This window comes from Dermacentor variabilis, chromosome 6 (genome assembly GCF_050947875.1).
Source record: "Dermacentor variabilis isolate Ectoservices chromosome 6, ASM5094787v1, whole genome shotgun sequence".
NCBI lineage: Eukaryota > Metazoa > Arthropoda > Arachnida > Ixodida > Ixodidae > Dermacentor > Dermacentor variabilis.
Window position 1 is genome coordinate 153981966 of NC_134573.1, and position 16523 is coordinate 153998488.

The window sequence follows — 16523 nt, forward strand, 5'->3', positions numbered from 1 at the left end:
TTGCGGTGATTGCCTAGAAAAGCGATTTCTTCTTCCCCGTGTATCTAAATGGGAGGCCTAAATCTTTCTCTTGAGAAAAACTGAGTATAACATACCGTTGAGTGCGTACGCCATTAAAATAATAATAGATAAATAAATAATAGAGATAGAAAAGAATGAAAATAAAATAACGAAAGAATAGTGCTTTCCCGATTTCTCGCTTCGGGGCGTTCCCTTTGGTGAGAAGGCCTCTATTGTAGTCTCCTGAGCAGCCACACAGGGCATTCAAAGCGACAACTCTGTTTGTCGCAGTTTTCTTCCGCCTGACGGGTGTTGACGCGAAGGGAGACCGCGAAACCTCATTCGTTGCCGAATCCTGTGCGCTTCTAGGCGCTTTATTCTCGAAAGCGTTCCAGACCATGCGAGAAGAAGAAAAATAAATTCCGCCACGCCAGTGCTACTCCGACCGGAAAATGCCGTTTCTACTGACGCGGTTTGTATTGTGCGTTTCAAATTTACGGCTTTTCCAGACACTTAGTCGCGGCGACGCTATTCCGTGATTGGTGTCGCTGAAATTTATGTCGCTCGTGGCCCGCATTGAATTTTTTTTTCGGTGTGGGTTTTCGTGTTCTAAGCAAGAAACAAAAGGAATTCAACAGAGAAAGCAGTATTGAAATATCCACTTTGAAAGTAAAAGCCTCAACTCGCACTGTTTATTTCGCATGGCTTCTGTGAAATGTCTTGCGCAGCTTGGGCAGCTATTCTCGGTTATGTATGAAGTTGAATACGAATATCTGAATGTTCGCTCCCTCTATATACAGATTTATATGTTATTTGGTCGTGTGCCACGTGACCCATTCATTTCTATGCGACGATGACTAAGGATGAAGTTAGACCGCCTGACAACCCATGATAATTAACGCAAGAAGTATATGACCTGCATATGTAAACTAAGTGATGCGTGTTGTGCTTCAGTGTGGGCATAAAGGAATAGTAATTAGTGTCGTTTAAGTTAAACCAGCATCTTTCATAATTATCCCAATTAAAAGTAAGGTACCATTAACCCGAATAAATGTTGGTAAGCTGATGAGGGGCGTTTTTTCATTTTAATATCTCAGCCTTGCGCATTAAATTCTAGCCACCGGGTATGCAAACGTGCCAGTTAAATCATTATGTAAACGACACGCATTCAGACTTTAAAATCTGTAGCCAAAAGCGGACGAAATGTAAAAGGGGTAGCCTCATTTTGTTGCATGCGCAAAAACAACTAAAGTTATTCTGGCAGGAACTTCGCAGATGATAGGATGAAAATTCGAAGCTTATAACGAATAGATGCGCTACGAAATCCTATTCGCGTGGTTTCATCTCTTTCGCGCTTCGTAAAGCTTCTCAATTTACCAAGTTCATTGAGCTGAAGCGGAAAAAAAATTCACGCGAAATAAACTGTAATGTGGCTATCATTTTCTCAACACACACACACACACACACACACACACACACACACACACAAAAGAAAAGGAACACAGCCTAAGTATAGCGTTTGAAAAACAAGAAAAAAGAAATACTTAAAATACGGGGACAAAATACGAGGCAGGCTATTTGAAAGCAGCAGAGCTCGCCGCGTAGCCTCCCGAGGAGACACTCGTACTACGCTTCAACTTTCATGCGCTCACTTTTTTTTTTTTGCTTCTTTATGAATCGTCTAGCGTAGCAGCGCTAGCGGGTAGGCCTGCATGCTTTACGAGATAGAAACGAACCGAGTAGTCAGCGAGACCACCCGCTGTGCGGTACGCTCTCGAAAGACACGAAAACCGCGCGTGTACGGGAGCGAAATGACAGCCCTTTCTGCATATCTCGACAATTCCGGTCGGCACCGTTGCAAGTCTGTCAGCGTCATAATATAAGTATGAAAGAAGACAAAAAAAAAGTGGCACGACGTTGCGCTTATCTTTCCCTCGTGCAGACGCGCATCCTTTAACGACCTTTTATTGCCCAGTCAAAAAACGGCGATATTTATGCGAACGGCAAGAACGAACAAGGACGTGTTCTAGCTCGTAAGGAAAAATGAAAAGAAGTGCAGAGACAGAAGGACGAAGAAGACGTTCGTTTATGGGTCTCCGCCCACGCCCGCCGAAGAAACACTGAGGAGTTGAACACAACATGTCGTAAGACACGCGGCGCTGTCTCTTTTAACCATAAAGCAGTTTTCTTTTTCGTTTTCAATGCTTGTTGATTCCCATGCTCCGCGGTTGTGGGAAGAATACGCTTAAACTTTCAGATAATTGTGTTGTTCGCAATACATTCAAATGCAATTCGAATTTCGGGCGGGATAACACTGCTTAAACTAATTCGCGAAGCATTCAACCACCGAAGGACTGTTTCTCACGATCTTCTAGCCCGTGAACGAACTGGACATCCGCAAAGAAGGAATCAAGACTACGAGCAACAGCAACAGAAAGCTTAGCAGTGGACGCTCTTGTTTAAAATAGGCAAAGATACCAGCCGCAAAATGCTCTAAATGTGCTCACAGCTTTGCGAAGGATGGGAGTGCGACATAACAGAAAGTAAGGAGCGTTCACGTGGTTGCAAATGTGCACGTACCTCTTTTTTAGGATTAAGGTACACTTGCAGAGACAGACAAACGGCAGGACAATTTTGAGAAGCTCAGGGGTCATATAAGTTGCTAAAGATTGCGCTGTACAACTAATCACGACAAATGGATTTGAAACGTTTTCTTTGAAGTGTTCCGAGATGGAAATGTGTTTTCCGTAGCGTTTTTTCCAACTGACAGCAACAATGAAATTGTGTGCCAGACGCAGCAAACAGAGTATGATTGCGTTTGGCGATTCGTTGATTACGCTCACCCCTATAGGCTTCCTATTTCATACAGGGAGCTTATGAAGCCTGCCGAGTGCTCCGAGAACCATGGTTCCAAACTATGACTCTGCTCTGCCATTTTTTTTATTATGAGCAACGATCGCTCTAAGTGTTTTCGACGTATTAGCACCATCCTATGACAAGGTGGAAACAGACGCAGTGCTTAAACTGAGGGCATATTCAACTGGTCGCTTGACGGCGCTCTGGCAGTACCACTTAGATTGTACAAGGCAGCTCTATTGCTGTATTACGAGAATAAGCTTACTTACAATTGGTTATCATGCTTCACAACCACCACTGGAAATCGCTCATGCACACTTTAAAACTTTATTGCTGCTGTCTTGCGCCACCTTTGATGCGCAGCCTGAGTGAGCCAGTTTTTTGCAACGATAACAATAGCAATACTCCTCTTCAAGTTCCAGACATATTCGTCCACTAGTGTGTCGGCGGAAAGTTGACTGACACGCCATCAGTAAGTGACAAGCTGAAAGCCATTGCTCATCCATGCTAAAAAGTGATAGAAATGTCTACTTTGGCAAAAAATGAAAAGAAAGTGGTGATATAAAATGCCGTTTCTTTGTATTGATTATAGTCTGCGTCAAGATTTTAGTCTAGTGTGTTTCGATAACCTGATGTCATGTGGCGATCAAGCTGTAGTTATGGAAGCTACTCACTGCGCAAAGCAACACGCAAATAGAGTTTCCAGTAAGCGCTCTTGCGTAGTGCCTCACTTGTCACAGTCCACGTTTCTTTTTTTTTTTTGCGTCTCTTGCAGTTGGGCTGTTTAAACAGTGGCATTTGACGATATTTTTTGTTCTCCATCGGTGACGCTACAGTCATCTGGCTCTTACGGTGTCCCACAAGCATAGCGTCCTGGTTTCGGAACTGGGGGCTCGTACAGACTATCACAAGTGGTATGGCTCAAGAACTCCGGTGAGAATCATTATTAACCCTGCAATGACTCCGCACATAGTGGTATACGCGCGAGTTGTCTTTGACTGAAGGCGATGCAGTGCTTTGCGAGATGTTCGACGAAGCTGCATTTCGCCAGCAGTGGTTCAGGAATATCCCGCCTTTCTCGTGGTGCGTGTAGCCAGTAATTAAGTTGTGCATGTGGCTTGACCCCGCGATTCAATTTATCGAATGAATGAAAGCCACATTATTAATTCTGCCATAAGTCTATACTTAATTATTAGGGTCATCCTACAACTTTATCACTTGGGCTGGCCAATTCGTAACTCTTGTTAAACGGCAGAATGTTAACGACGCAACACGGGACACATAAAAGAACAATAAGGCAGAGCGCTGGTCATGTGGTTCCTTTAGAACTGTGTCCTGTGTCGCTTAGTTAAAATAATGCTTATCGTCCTACGACCCTGACTTTTTAAATCTTTTTTTAGGTCTCTGAATAAAAGGATGCAACTTTGACACATTCTTTGAAAATGAATAGTAATTCGTGACAGCAGGATATAAACAATAAGGGCCGAAGAGTAAGCATTTGGGCTGGCTGGTTCATGATTACGAGCGGTAAACAGCGCTAAACAACAGGACAAGGGCCACAGGCTGTTGTCTGTGTCCCTCTCCTTGTCCTGTTGTTTAGTGCTGTTTACTGCTCGTAATAAGGGCCGGTCACGTGCCTGGTGGTCATCGGGCGTCCAGATGCCGCAGAGCACGGCCGCGCGGTCCAGGTGCAGCGTGGAGGACCAGTATCGCTGGCCGGCCACCGATCCGACGAGCACGAATCCGTCTCGGTAGCAGATGAGCGCCATGCGGCCGTCGTGGCTCCAGGCGAAGTCGGTCACCTGGGTGTTGCGGTCGTTGATGAGCTCGATGGACCAGCGCCCCTCGTACTTGATCCACACGAAGATCACGCCGCTGCTGTCGCACGACGCCAGCTTCTGGTACGGCTCGTTCCACTTGACCAGCGTCACCTGCGAACAGCAAGGGCGCGCTCTGGTGAGTAATGCGGCTATGTGCTACCGTCGCGCACTGCTTGATTGAGAAGTTCTGCACGGATGTTCAGGGCATTCGAATGTGCTATATAAGTTACGTGTACTTCTTTGGTTGTTTTTCTTTTGGTCGTTTGGTCGTTTGTGAGTGTTATTTCTGCACCCTGCATTGAAGAACATCCCCCCCCCCCACCCTCCTGTAGAACACACACATGCCTCTTTATCTCCTATATTTAACGTGCAGCTTACGCGCCGTGGTGGCTTAGAGGCCACTCGCTAAGTACGAGGTCGCGTAATCAAATCCAGGACATGGCAGTCGCATTTCGATGAGTGCAAAAAAAAAAAAAAACCCTGTATGATGCATTGCGTGCACGTTAAAGAACCCCATGTGGTCAAAATTAATAAAGAGTCCCCACTATCATGTGCCTCATAACCTGACCGTGGCTTCGGCACGTGAAACCGCAATATATTTTCAAAGTGCAGTTTGAAATTACAGGTGAAAGCGTCGCTGCTTCAGATGTATGAGGCCACTGTAGTTCAAAAGCAGATTTTAATAAATCCTGAGTTGTACTGAGCTGCCGTTGAGCTGAAATAAAAAAGAACTATATTAAAACGCCGCTATGAAAGGCGCCTTCAGGAGCGCAAATTTTTTGCGGCGGCGCATTTGTTGCGCAAGTACAGTCTATCACATTGCCCCTCTTGAGAGGGCAGCATTTCTTACACAATTATTTAATACTTGAACAGATAGTCAACTCGTGATTATATTGGGACTTGGAACGCAGCGATTGAGCGGAGCGCTTAATTCCGAGGAACAACATAACGTACAAAAGACGAGAACACGAAGCAATAATGATAGTTAGCTATAGATGGGGAAGATGAAGTCCGTATAAATCGTCACAATACGCTTCTCGCCAAACGAGCATTCAGGTTTTGACTTTGCAGTAGCCTTCGTTTTGTTAGTTTCGTCTCAAGACATTGCTGGGTCATTTCTGTGATGCTGTAGGGTTCCGCACAGACTATACTGAGGAGGCACGAGGTATTGCTGGTAAAGAATCACATTCTTCGAAACGCAGGTAGTGAGAGCCAGTCTACCTTGAAACTGATTCACGAAGAAGCAGTCGCGTCTTTGGACGCATTAATGATACGCACACGCGCCGAGGCAGCCAGATAAAGGAACACACGAACTTGAAAACGGAAGTCTAAATAACAATACGGTGGTGACAAACTAGTTTCCGAAGTCTACGCAATCCAGTCATTTAAACCAACGAAACCATAATACATAGCCAGTAATCGATGACACTTCATCGACTAATCGGTAACCATGTTTCAAATGGTGCTTACTACAGCATAAACATATTCGAGTTACGCTACCTAATACTCGACCAGTCGAGACGCTCAAAGCTAATAAAGCAGGTTCAAAGTGTATCTAGTTAAAACATTGAGCAATGAAAGCAGCGCTAGAATCAAAAGAACTTCGCCACGGCAAATGGGTGTTAATGACCAGGTACATAAGAGTACGAAAACGAACAGCAGGTGAACCGCCGTACCTGTCGATGGCTGGTAAACATCCTAACCACACCCGGCTTTCTCTCTTTGTCCCAAAATTAACCACCCTCCAGCCCGTCCCCGCGGAGTTGCGGGGAACGCCGCTACTGCGACGGTCGATAACACGTGACAAACGCTGATGACGGCTAATTGTGCTTGCGGGAGAAAATAGCCGCGCGTTAACATGCATGGTGTCCGCGGGGTCCGTGCGTATGTGCGACACGCGGCCTGCGCTAAGCGCTTTCGACTTCCGTTCGCGAAAGTTTTCGCCGTTGGACGTCACCGCGTTAACGAGGGTGACGGTCAAGCTCCGGTAGTCGATGCGGCGCAGCAGCGTCTTAATTATCTTCCGCTGCCCCGTGTGACGCGAGGAACGTAAGCGACGATAAGTACCAGAAATAAACGCGACCTTTGGAAATTAGCCCGATGACAGCACAGCAGCGAAGTCGATTTGCTCTCCTCTATGTGGCCTCGCCAGTTATTGTGACGTGCTTAGCCCATGTCATGGAAGCAGGCTACGTCTGCAAAACCTAGAATAGACAAGCTTCATGGCAAGTTTCTCCGTCGACGCCAGCGCGTGTCTTTCCTTTCAAACAGTTCCTTTCCCGTCCCGCAGTATACGGTAGCCAAGCAGACACATTTCTGGTTAACATCCGTGCCCTCTCTATTTCTTTCCTCCTCCTCCTCTTCCTACGCACAAGTTCATGTTCACGTCCATCACCTCCACACATCACTTCGCTAGCGGCACACAGCTCGTATTGCACATGACTGCTTGTTTATTAACTTCACGTGAAAAGGTCAACACTGGTTGAAGAAGAGATGTCTCTCGATCCAGCCATTCAACAACAGCACTTGTCTTCGTGGAGGCAGCACTGCCATGGATGCTCGATGGAGTGTGTAGAGTAGGATGACAGAAGCTTAATAGTTCAAAAACGAGGGTGTTCGGTTGTGTTAGCGACGGAAGGGCGTGCGGTGCAGCGTATTGCTTCAGGTGGTAGTAAGAATGCAAAACAGACAGGAATCTTCAAGTGTAAGCAGGCCCAGTAAATTCCAGTAACCTAATCTTTCGTGAAAACAGAAAGAAGAGATATACGGCTCTGGGAGTGTTAAAAAACAAGCAATGAAGAAATTAAAAAGAAATACAGAAAGTGAGTTGTATCAACAGACCTAAATTCCAACTCATCGCTTTTATTTCACTTTTGGCCAAATTACCCCATCCGCGTTGCTTACTACGAGGTCATCGGTCGAATTACTGTATCAGATCACATTTGAAATTAGAGGCATCTAATAGGTGCTGAGGTAATGCAGAAAAGAAAAGAATAAGAGGCTCGACACGCGCATTTCCTGCGCACAAGCAATCTTTTTTTTTTTATCGGGACTTGCTCCCCACCATCGACTTAACGATGCAAGGATAGCTCTGCTATTGCGAAGTTTGAACGGAGAAAATAATTGTCCGAGTTTGACCCAGATCCGAGGGTGTACCTGTCCTTCGACACAAAGCACTTGTGGCAAATCGTCGTTGTGAATTTTACGCGTGCAGTACAGCGCACGCCGAAAATCGTGCTACCACAGTGCATCGAAACGGAGGAGTACTGCGCGCTGCAAGCCCGTCATTTTTAAAATTTTCGCTGTAGGTGGCGTCCGCGACTTGTACCGCATAAAACCCCTTAGACTTCGTAAAGTAGTGACATTCTCCTCCTTCGCCTTCACTCCTCCTCGTCTCTCCTCTCTTTCCCGCTCCCTCCTCGACCGTGGCGCCGCCTACACTGCTCGAGCGTAGCAACGGCGCCAACATGCGCTCCTCGCCACTCCGTAGACGTTTCTCGAGCAAAAATGGCGCTGATGGACGGCACGAGGGCCCACGTGATGCTATTAGGCCAATAGCGACCCGGCGTCGGCCTCGGCCAGAGCGCGCGAGGAGGAGGCGGCATTCTTCAAAGCGTGGCACTACTTTACGAAGTTGAAGGGGTTTTAGTACTGCAGTGCCCTCTCACGGAGCTGTGGCTGTATACGGAGCAGTGATGTACCGGCAGTGCGCTATGAGCAGATGACATAACAATGTCAGAGGGCGAAAGCCGCCGACTAGCTACGACAACTAAGCGTTTTTCTTATTTGGCTGGTATAACCGCAATGCCCCAGTTACGCACGCGCAGCTGCAAATGAGTGCCGTGCCTGCAGATTGTAGACAAACACAGAAAACGTTATCGTTACACAAAGACGTCACTAGAGAGCCGTATAACGCTAAAATATTATGGGTATTTACGTGTGTCCGTATAACGCTTCGGTATTTTAGTATATGCTGCAAGGAGCTGCAGCTCACTGCGTATTACATGCGAACATGCAGACAGTGAATGCAGAACGGAGACAGAAATATTCGGAACGACTTCGATTCGCTGAAGCGCATTCCTCAATGCGCTGAAGACCGTCTAGTTCTTGCACACGACCCGCCGTGGTTGCTCAGTGGCTATGGTGTTGGGCTGTTGAGCACGAGGTCGCGGGATCGAATCCCGGCCACGGCGGCCGCATTTCGATGGGGGCGAAATGCGAAAACACCCGTGTGCTTAGATTTAGGTGCACGTTAAAGAACCCCAGGTGGTCAAAATTTCCGGAGCCCTCCACTACGGCGTGCCTCATAATCAGAAAGTGGTTTTGGCACGTAAAACCCCAAATATTATTATTATTCTTGCACACGAAAGCAAAAACTATATTTGGCCACCTCGTGTCAGAAATTATTCTCAAAGAAAGGTATATACAAGAAGGCATAAGGACGTTCAAAGGACCAAGGACGAGAAGAAAAAAAGAATATGCGAGTTTAAGCTGACTCAATCATACTGGCAGCTTGCTTAGACACGGGTGCCGCAATTTCATCTGGTAATAGCACTGTGAAACACCACAGGACTCGCCATTACGCCACTAAGTTTGCAGGTAACGTAGTCAACAGTGTAGGCAGTGTTGGCCAGTATGCTGATTCGTTGACAGCTGTTTCGAATGCACGCTTCTGTCTGTCTTCCTATGTCACGTCGCTTCTTGTGACATCATTATGCTGCCCCGAATGACAAAAAATGCCAGTATATTAAGTGTGTCGAGGCACGGTGTCGGCGTATCATGCCTCCTCACTACCACAAAATATTGAATAAGATATACACAGTCATACAGCAGCGCCTCCCTGGCGCATACCATGTACGTATAATTAATTTTACGCCACGCATTGAACCTTTCAATCTATCTGTTCCGAGCGAGTTCCCGATTCTTTCCGAGTGTTTAATTTATTAACGTTAACTTTTTTGGTTCGCAAGTGGAAGTCGCAGTTAAAAGGTTCCCGACATTCGGACCGCACTCGTTCGACCACGCCCTCTCGAGGGCGTGTTCTAATGTCACATCGTCGCTCAAAACAAAATAAATCAGTACGTTCTGTGGCCTGCAAACGCTTAACCAAAGCGCCTTTGCACCCTTTGACCCTCTCCTCCTTTCGCTTTTCTGTTTAGGGCGTTCTCGTCGATCTCCCCTAATTAGCTCTACGCATGTGCCCCTGTGCATAATTTCAGCCTCGGCAGCGATCTCGTCCGCGATGCCTAAGCGGCCCGTTCCGATAACTACGATGGCGCGTGACGCGCAGCAATCGCCAACATCGCAAGTGACCCGTTTCCGGAACGACCGTTTCCCCGCTGGCTTTCCCCAGCTCCTGCATCTGAGTCACTTTGCTGCGCACGTCATTGGTTGTACCGTGTTTCTTTGTTTGTAAGTAACGTATACCGCATAGTACCGCTCAAGCGCCTGCACTTCTTACGCTTGTGCGCAGACAAGGGGAAGTTACCTTTGCGCTGAGACTTAAAAACAAAGCTGCGCTGGCTGTGCTGAACGGACAGTGGCTAAAACGCTGTTTTTTTTTTAATTAGGTAAGATTCGTGAACGACGTGACGATACCAGGCGAAATAAAAAATAAAGAAGTCCGGCAGAATGTTACACTCCTGTAACACATGAAGGCGCGAAAGCCTGCTGCACACTTGGTAATGCATTAATTTACACAATCAGACGGGTCAGACTTCTCGCAAGACATAACGACATGCAGAGTGAAGTACACGTGTAGCGCTTTAGGTCGACTTCCTGAAATACACATGCGAGCACCTAATGCACTGCCTAAAGGTACCATGCTTGTCGCCAGTATGTGCTAAAAATGTGTAACACAAGCCGATCACAATTACATTAGATCAGCAGAGAAGAGCAGCACTCGCGGGCGAATACCTCGCTCTCGTCGCATCGCACGTCGTGCCTCGTTTCTCGCTTGGCGAGCATCCGAGGCCGTAGCGCACTTCCGAGGCCTACCGCGGGCTAGGGCCCTGGGCGAGCGTCTTTCATCACCGTCTCGCTCACTCCGTAATCTAATACTGCCACAACCGGCGCCACCGCCGCCCCGTGACGTCAGCGACGCAGCACCTGTTCTTCATTTTTCTGTCTACGCAAGCCGCTCGTTCACCTATCCACCCGCCTCTCGCTCCGAGGTCACATGTTATTTTTTTTGTGCCACTCGACTAGACGCCGCCTTTTTTTTTCAAGGCCATCGCGCGACGAGCCACTTAGGACTTTCGCCTTTAGATACCCTTCTATGAGATAGTGATACGACAGGCAATGCTGGGTCGAGCTGAGATGCTTCCAATTAACGCGTCTAATTTCTTGATTGAACAATAATTTCCGAAGCGTAAACTGTGGAAAAAGCACTAGAACAATTAATATGTTCTGGTGCAACTGTATTTTGCGCGAATATTAATATGCTGCAGGTAAAGATTTCTCCGAAGAGAGCCTAAAGTGTTTCTGATCTTTTTGCAACTTCTGAAGCAACCATGTGCGTATATTATTATAGATTGCGCTTACTTGAACTAAACGTGAACTGCAAGTAAACTGGGCTACAATTTCACTTTTTCTAACTTCATCTTATTTTACGGTCTACCATTGCACACTGTGCAGATCGCGCGTATTTTTATATACGGCGAGTTAATGTTGTCCCGTTGGAGTCACGGTGAAGTATCAGGCATCGATGAGAGCACGAGTTAAGCATTTAACCCTTTACAGGACGTACGTGCGCCCAAAAAGGACAGGCAACTCTCATATCACACCGGTAGTGGCGAGGAGTATACAGTCGTCGGCAGTCAAGACGTGATCTTGCGGGTCAGGTTTTATTTACTATTTACACATGCACTATTACACATGCACCACCATACATCTCAGAGTAATCGCTGGTGCTCGCACACATTTCAGAATCTGTAACACTATTCGCGTCGCTTGCGTAATCTGTTTAGACAAGTTTGTCTTTTTTATCCCCCCGTATGAAATCGGTGACAACATTCAAGAAATTTTGATGCAGAAGGCTCGCCTTGCACCGAGCGACAAATCGCACCTGCACGGAGTAGGTGCACTCTGACCGACTCGCATGCGAAGGTTATGCAAAATTGGACAAGTTCATGTCATTGGTTCTCATACAGTAAAACACATGACGCTGCAGAAGAGCCGCAGTCAATAACACATGCTTACAGAAGTTCTTATGTCCCTCACACTGCCTCTGTCGGCGCTGAATACTGCTAGTTGCAGCCCATTGCAATGATGTACGGAACAGTCCGGTGTTAAAGGGAACAACCAATTGTTATATAGCTACAAATTAAACCTTAAAATCATGGCATGAATGCACCCAGACTATTTTTATACTTATAGAGATCAGCCAAATGCGTCCTATCAGTCGATTTTTTTCTCGATAATGTAGAAATCTATCGAATATATCAGTTGATTTTTTTCTCGATTATACAGAAATCTATTGCTTATATTCGCTTTATTACCAGCTAAACGTTCCATCTAACTGCGCATCACACTAAGTTTCCCGACAAGCTTTTTTTACGCTTTAGGCTTAGACGCTTCAAAGCATTGCGGTTGGTAATGGGAAAGAAATGACAAAGAAAATACTTTGTTATGTTTAGAGTGAGCCATGAGTAAATATTACCATCTGAACTTTCTTCGCGGGTAATAGGGGCAGGAATGGAGATGTCAGGAGGCGAGCGCTACGGGAAAAAGAGTATCCGTTTCCTACGGTCCACTGCCGCCATGTTGCCGCTCTCGCGGCGACGCTACAACCCGACGGTTCCTTATCACGTTCACGGCTTATATGTGCCTCCTGGCGAACGCGACGGGAGCAAATGCGCAAAAAGAACAACGCGAGAGATGCGGACAGCTGGAAATGTCGCCGGTGGGGAGCAGCGGGCGGCCAGCCTTTTTGCGTCATTTTTTGGTACAAAGACCGTGCTGGGAGGGCTATGAAATATGGCACTTTTGTCGGCCATGCTGTTGCCGTAATACGGAAGCTGCTTTTCCTTTTCAACCTCACATTTTTCAAGGGGGTACAAGCTTGCTGTGTGCTTTGTCCTAGAGCTTTTCATGCAGCACTAACCTGTACAGCCTAGAATAAAACAGAAGTACGTGTCGTCTAAGTGTTGCCAGACGAGAAAACGCGCGTGTTCTCAGCGAAACGTGCGGTAGCGCTGTCTGCCGCAAATAAAATGAACCAACTTCGCATTCTGTCTTCTCAGCCTCGGGCGCCTCGTCCTTCTATAGCAGTGGCTATATTTCTTTACATAATATAGTGCACTTGAGAGCACCAGACTAACAAACGTGCTGCTTAATTAGAATATGCCCGGGAAATTAGCCACATGACAATGATGAAACATGAATGGAGAAAGAAAACAATCAAACAGGCATGAAATGGCGCTGCGACTACTGCGCACATAGGTGTGCTACGCAAGTGAATTGTATACTATTCAAGTGAAAACGCCGGTCTATTGAGATCAAGGTGGAATAATTTCGCCCCATGAAGTCCGAATTTATTCCGGAATCTTTCACTACGGTGTCGCAAAAATGGAGCTGTTGCTTTGGTGTGTGTGTGGTCAATCAATCAATCAATCAATCAATCAATCAATCAATCAATCAATCAATCAATCAATCAATCAATCAATCAATCAATCAATATGTGTATCTAATCACTACAGAGATAGGGCACCAACATCTTGGAGACTTGCCTTTTCTTCTTCGGAGTGCTGGGCGGCTAAACCGACCACGCGTTATCCATCTTAGGTAATGATCATAGGAACCAAAATACAATCAAATGTCTGATCGCAGGGGCGATTCTATCCTTTACTGCAAGATGTTCTGCGCGTGTGGTGTTTCTCATGCTTGTCTTTTTCATATCCTCCCTTCGCAACGCTTCCTTTCATGGTGTACAAGACGTATACCTAGCACGCTGCCTGCCATCATGTCTCAATGTATGCTTTTACTTAATATACATACTTCGCTGATGGATCGCCGCATTGCCCAGTGTAACGTACTGAGCTTTTTTTGGCAAATATGGCGCAGCTTACCGCTCACATAAAGTACGAAGCATGTTTTTATGGTCCGTCCTCTTTATGACCGTTCTTTATGGCAGCAGCGATCTGCGTGCCTGATTTCATGGCATAAAATAGTAGACTGACAGCGAGCATGAATTTTTTTCGCAACAGCTTATACGAATTTATTATCTTTTGCGAATCAGGGGGTCGTCGGTAAGTGCCGAAGACGTGGAACAGGAATCACGAGATGGCACTTTACTTTGTTTAGACTGCGACTGGTAACAGGCATATTGAACACGGCAGTGGCGAGGAACGCAAGTCCGCGTGTTCCCGTTCGCTTCGCTGGCACAACCGATTGCGTGACTCGACGCAAATTTTAGGGCGCTCGCAGACGCAAACTCACCATACCCTTGCAAGGCAAACTGGTTGCTTAAGATAGGGGGAAAATTATGAAGATGTTCATTTTATATGATTCACTTGTGACTTAACAATATGCAACTATGCGTAATCTCTATACAGGAATACTGTTGAGACATAACTGAGCAAAACTTATTGTGAAAGCTGTGGCAATCGTGACGCATGAAATGTTTGTGTGCTAGCGCGCATGTACACGGGGCACGCGCACGAGCTGTATGTACGCATGTACGCATGTACGTACGTACGTATGTACGCATGTACGTACGTACGTATGTATGTATGTATGTATGTATGTATGTATGTATGTATGTATGTATGTATGTATGTATGTATGTATGTATGTATGTATGTATGTATGTATATACGCATGTACGTACGTATGTATGTATGTGTGTATGTATGTATGTATGTATGTATGTATGTGTGTATGTATGTATGTATGTATGCATGTATGTATGTATGTACGTACGCATGTATGTATGTATGTACGCATGTATGTACGTACGCATGTACGCATGTATGTACGTACGCATGTACGCATGTATGTACGTACGCATGTACGCATGTATGTACGTACGCATGTACGCATGTATGTATGTATGTATGTATGTATGTATGTATGTATGTATGTATGTATGTATGTATGTATGTATGTATGTATGTGTGTGTATGTATGTATGTATGTATGTATGTATGTATGTATGTATGTGTGTACGTACGTACGTACGTATGTATGATGTATGTATGTATGTATGTATGTATGTATGTATGTATGTATGTATGTATGTATGTATGTAGTCAGTGGACTCACGACGTTGTACCACTTGATCTGTGTTCATTTAAGAGGTACTTATTCATTGAATTTAATGAAGCAAATGGTGTGGTTTCTCTTCTCGAGAACCAATTGAATGAACTGTTGTAGTGTAAACACTTGACGCTTGTTCTACCACTAAAGAAAACAATAAATAAATAAAACACGGCTGTGTCCATCCAAGTTATTGATATAAAATCTAGAAAGCATAAGGAAGCGTATTGTGATCACGCGCAGCGGTCGAACAAACATGCTTGAAAAAGAAGTATGACTCACATTGCATAATATAGCGCGATAACCGACTTTTCTTCTAAGATTGTTCCCTCTTAAGTTTAACATACTTCAAAGGAAGCTTCTTCCTTCTATGGTGAACTGCATTGTAATCTTACTAGTTCCTTTTATTGTAAGTTGTGTTAGCTGTTAGTCTGCTTATTACACAGACAAAAGCTACAGATAGTTCTCGCTAGGGGTAACGGGCCACCCATCTTGCAAGCCAACAAACTATAGAGCAAATTTAAACCTCTTTGCAACTAGTTTACTGACACAAAAAAGGCACTTCGATTGATTAGCTCGCTCAGCTCACTCAACACAGAGATGCATCCACGCGTACTTAGAGAAAAACGAAAATTACCAACGATACCTCCGCATATAATTATTAGAATATTATTTCAGTTTCACATTTTCAGCACTGAAAATTTCCTTGCACTGCTTCATAACATTCCAAGTTGTCCTAGTGTGAAGACTCTTCTTGTCCTCGATCCATTCATTTAATTTTAAAAAAATACACCCAATGTCCCTCTTCCTCCAAGCTCGGCCTCCAAACTCTGCCTCCAAGCTCGATTTGTTTTAGTCTTAAAGCCAGCGCACGAACGAAAAGCGTTATCTCTTTAACGGCGTAGAACCGTTTATACTCTGCAAGGGTGGCGCAATTAAGAAATGTGTAAAGTGCTCAACTTTACACGAATAATCAGATTAAACCCGTGCAGAAACTACAGAGGTGGAAGGCTTAATTTTTTAAAGCACGCCAAGTAATTTTCATCCTCGCTTTTCTTCTCCGCCTCACACATAAAAAAAGCAATATAAACAGAGATAAACTTCTTAGCCTGAATTGATGAGCAGGGCTTCGCTGTCTTCCTCCCATTCGCCGCGAGTACAGCCTCCGTAAGGCTCGGACTCTCTTCTTCCAAGCTGTCCTGCTTTATAAGCTCATTTAGCCGCACGGCGGGAGTTTAGAAATAAAGAAAAAGCGGCAAAACGTACGCGCGGTCGGCCGAAGCAGCCGGATACGCCTACACATGCCGTAAAAAAAAAAAAAGGAATTAAAAACGGAGAACGACGAAGCGGGTGCGCGGGGGATGAACGAGAAGCGAGAAGGTGCCAGGCGGACTGACCGGGTCACGGAGTTAGAACCCGAAGGCTGGCGTAAAGCTCGTGAATATTTGAAGAGCGAGGAAGGGCAGCCCTTTCCGCGATCAGGGCGTCGCCGACGTCCCTTCGAGCTCATCAGCGCAGCAACCGCCTCCGCGCTCTGCACCGCGAGCTGAACGCCTGCTGTGTTTATTTCACCGTAGTGTATCCCTCATG

The 16523-nt window shown here is 45.7% G+C and overlaps 1 protein-coding gene across 1 annotated transcript in view; it reads right to left on the minus strand.

Annotated features, from left to right (window-relative positions):
- The window catches only part of Tusp (WD40 superfamily protein Tusp), a 209080-nt gene that overhangs the window by 37932 nt on the left and 154625 nt on the right, over positions 1 to 16523 (minus strand). The window contains 1 exon segment of the mRNA XM_075697579.1: positions 4494 to 4787. Coding sequence (XP_075553694.1) covers positions 4494 to 4787 — 294 coding nt within the window.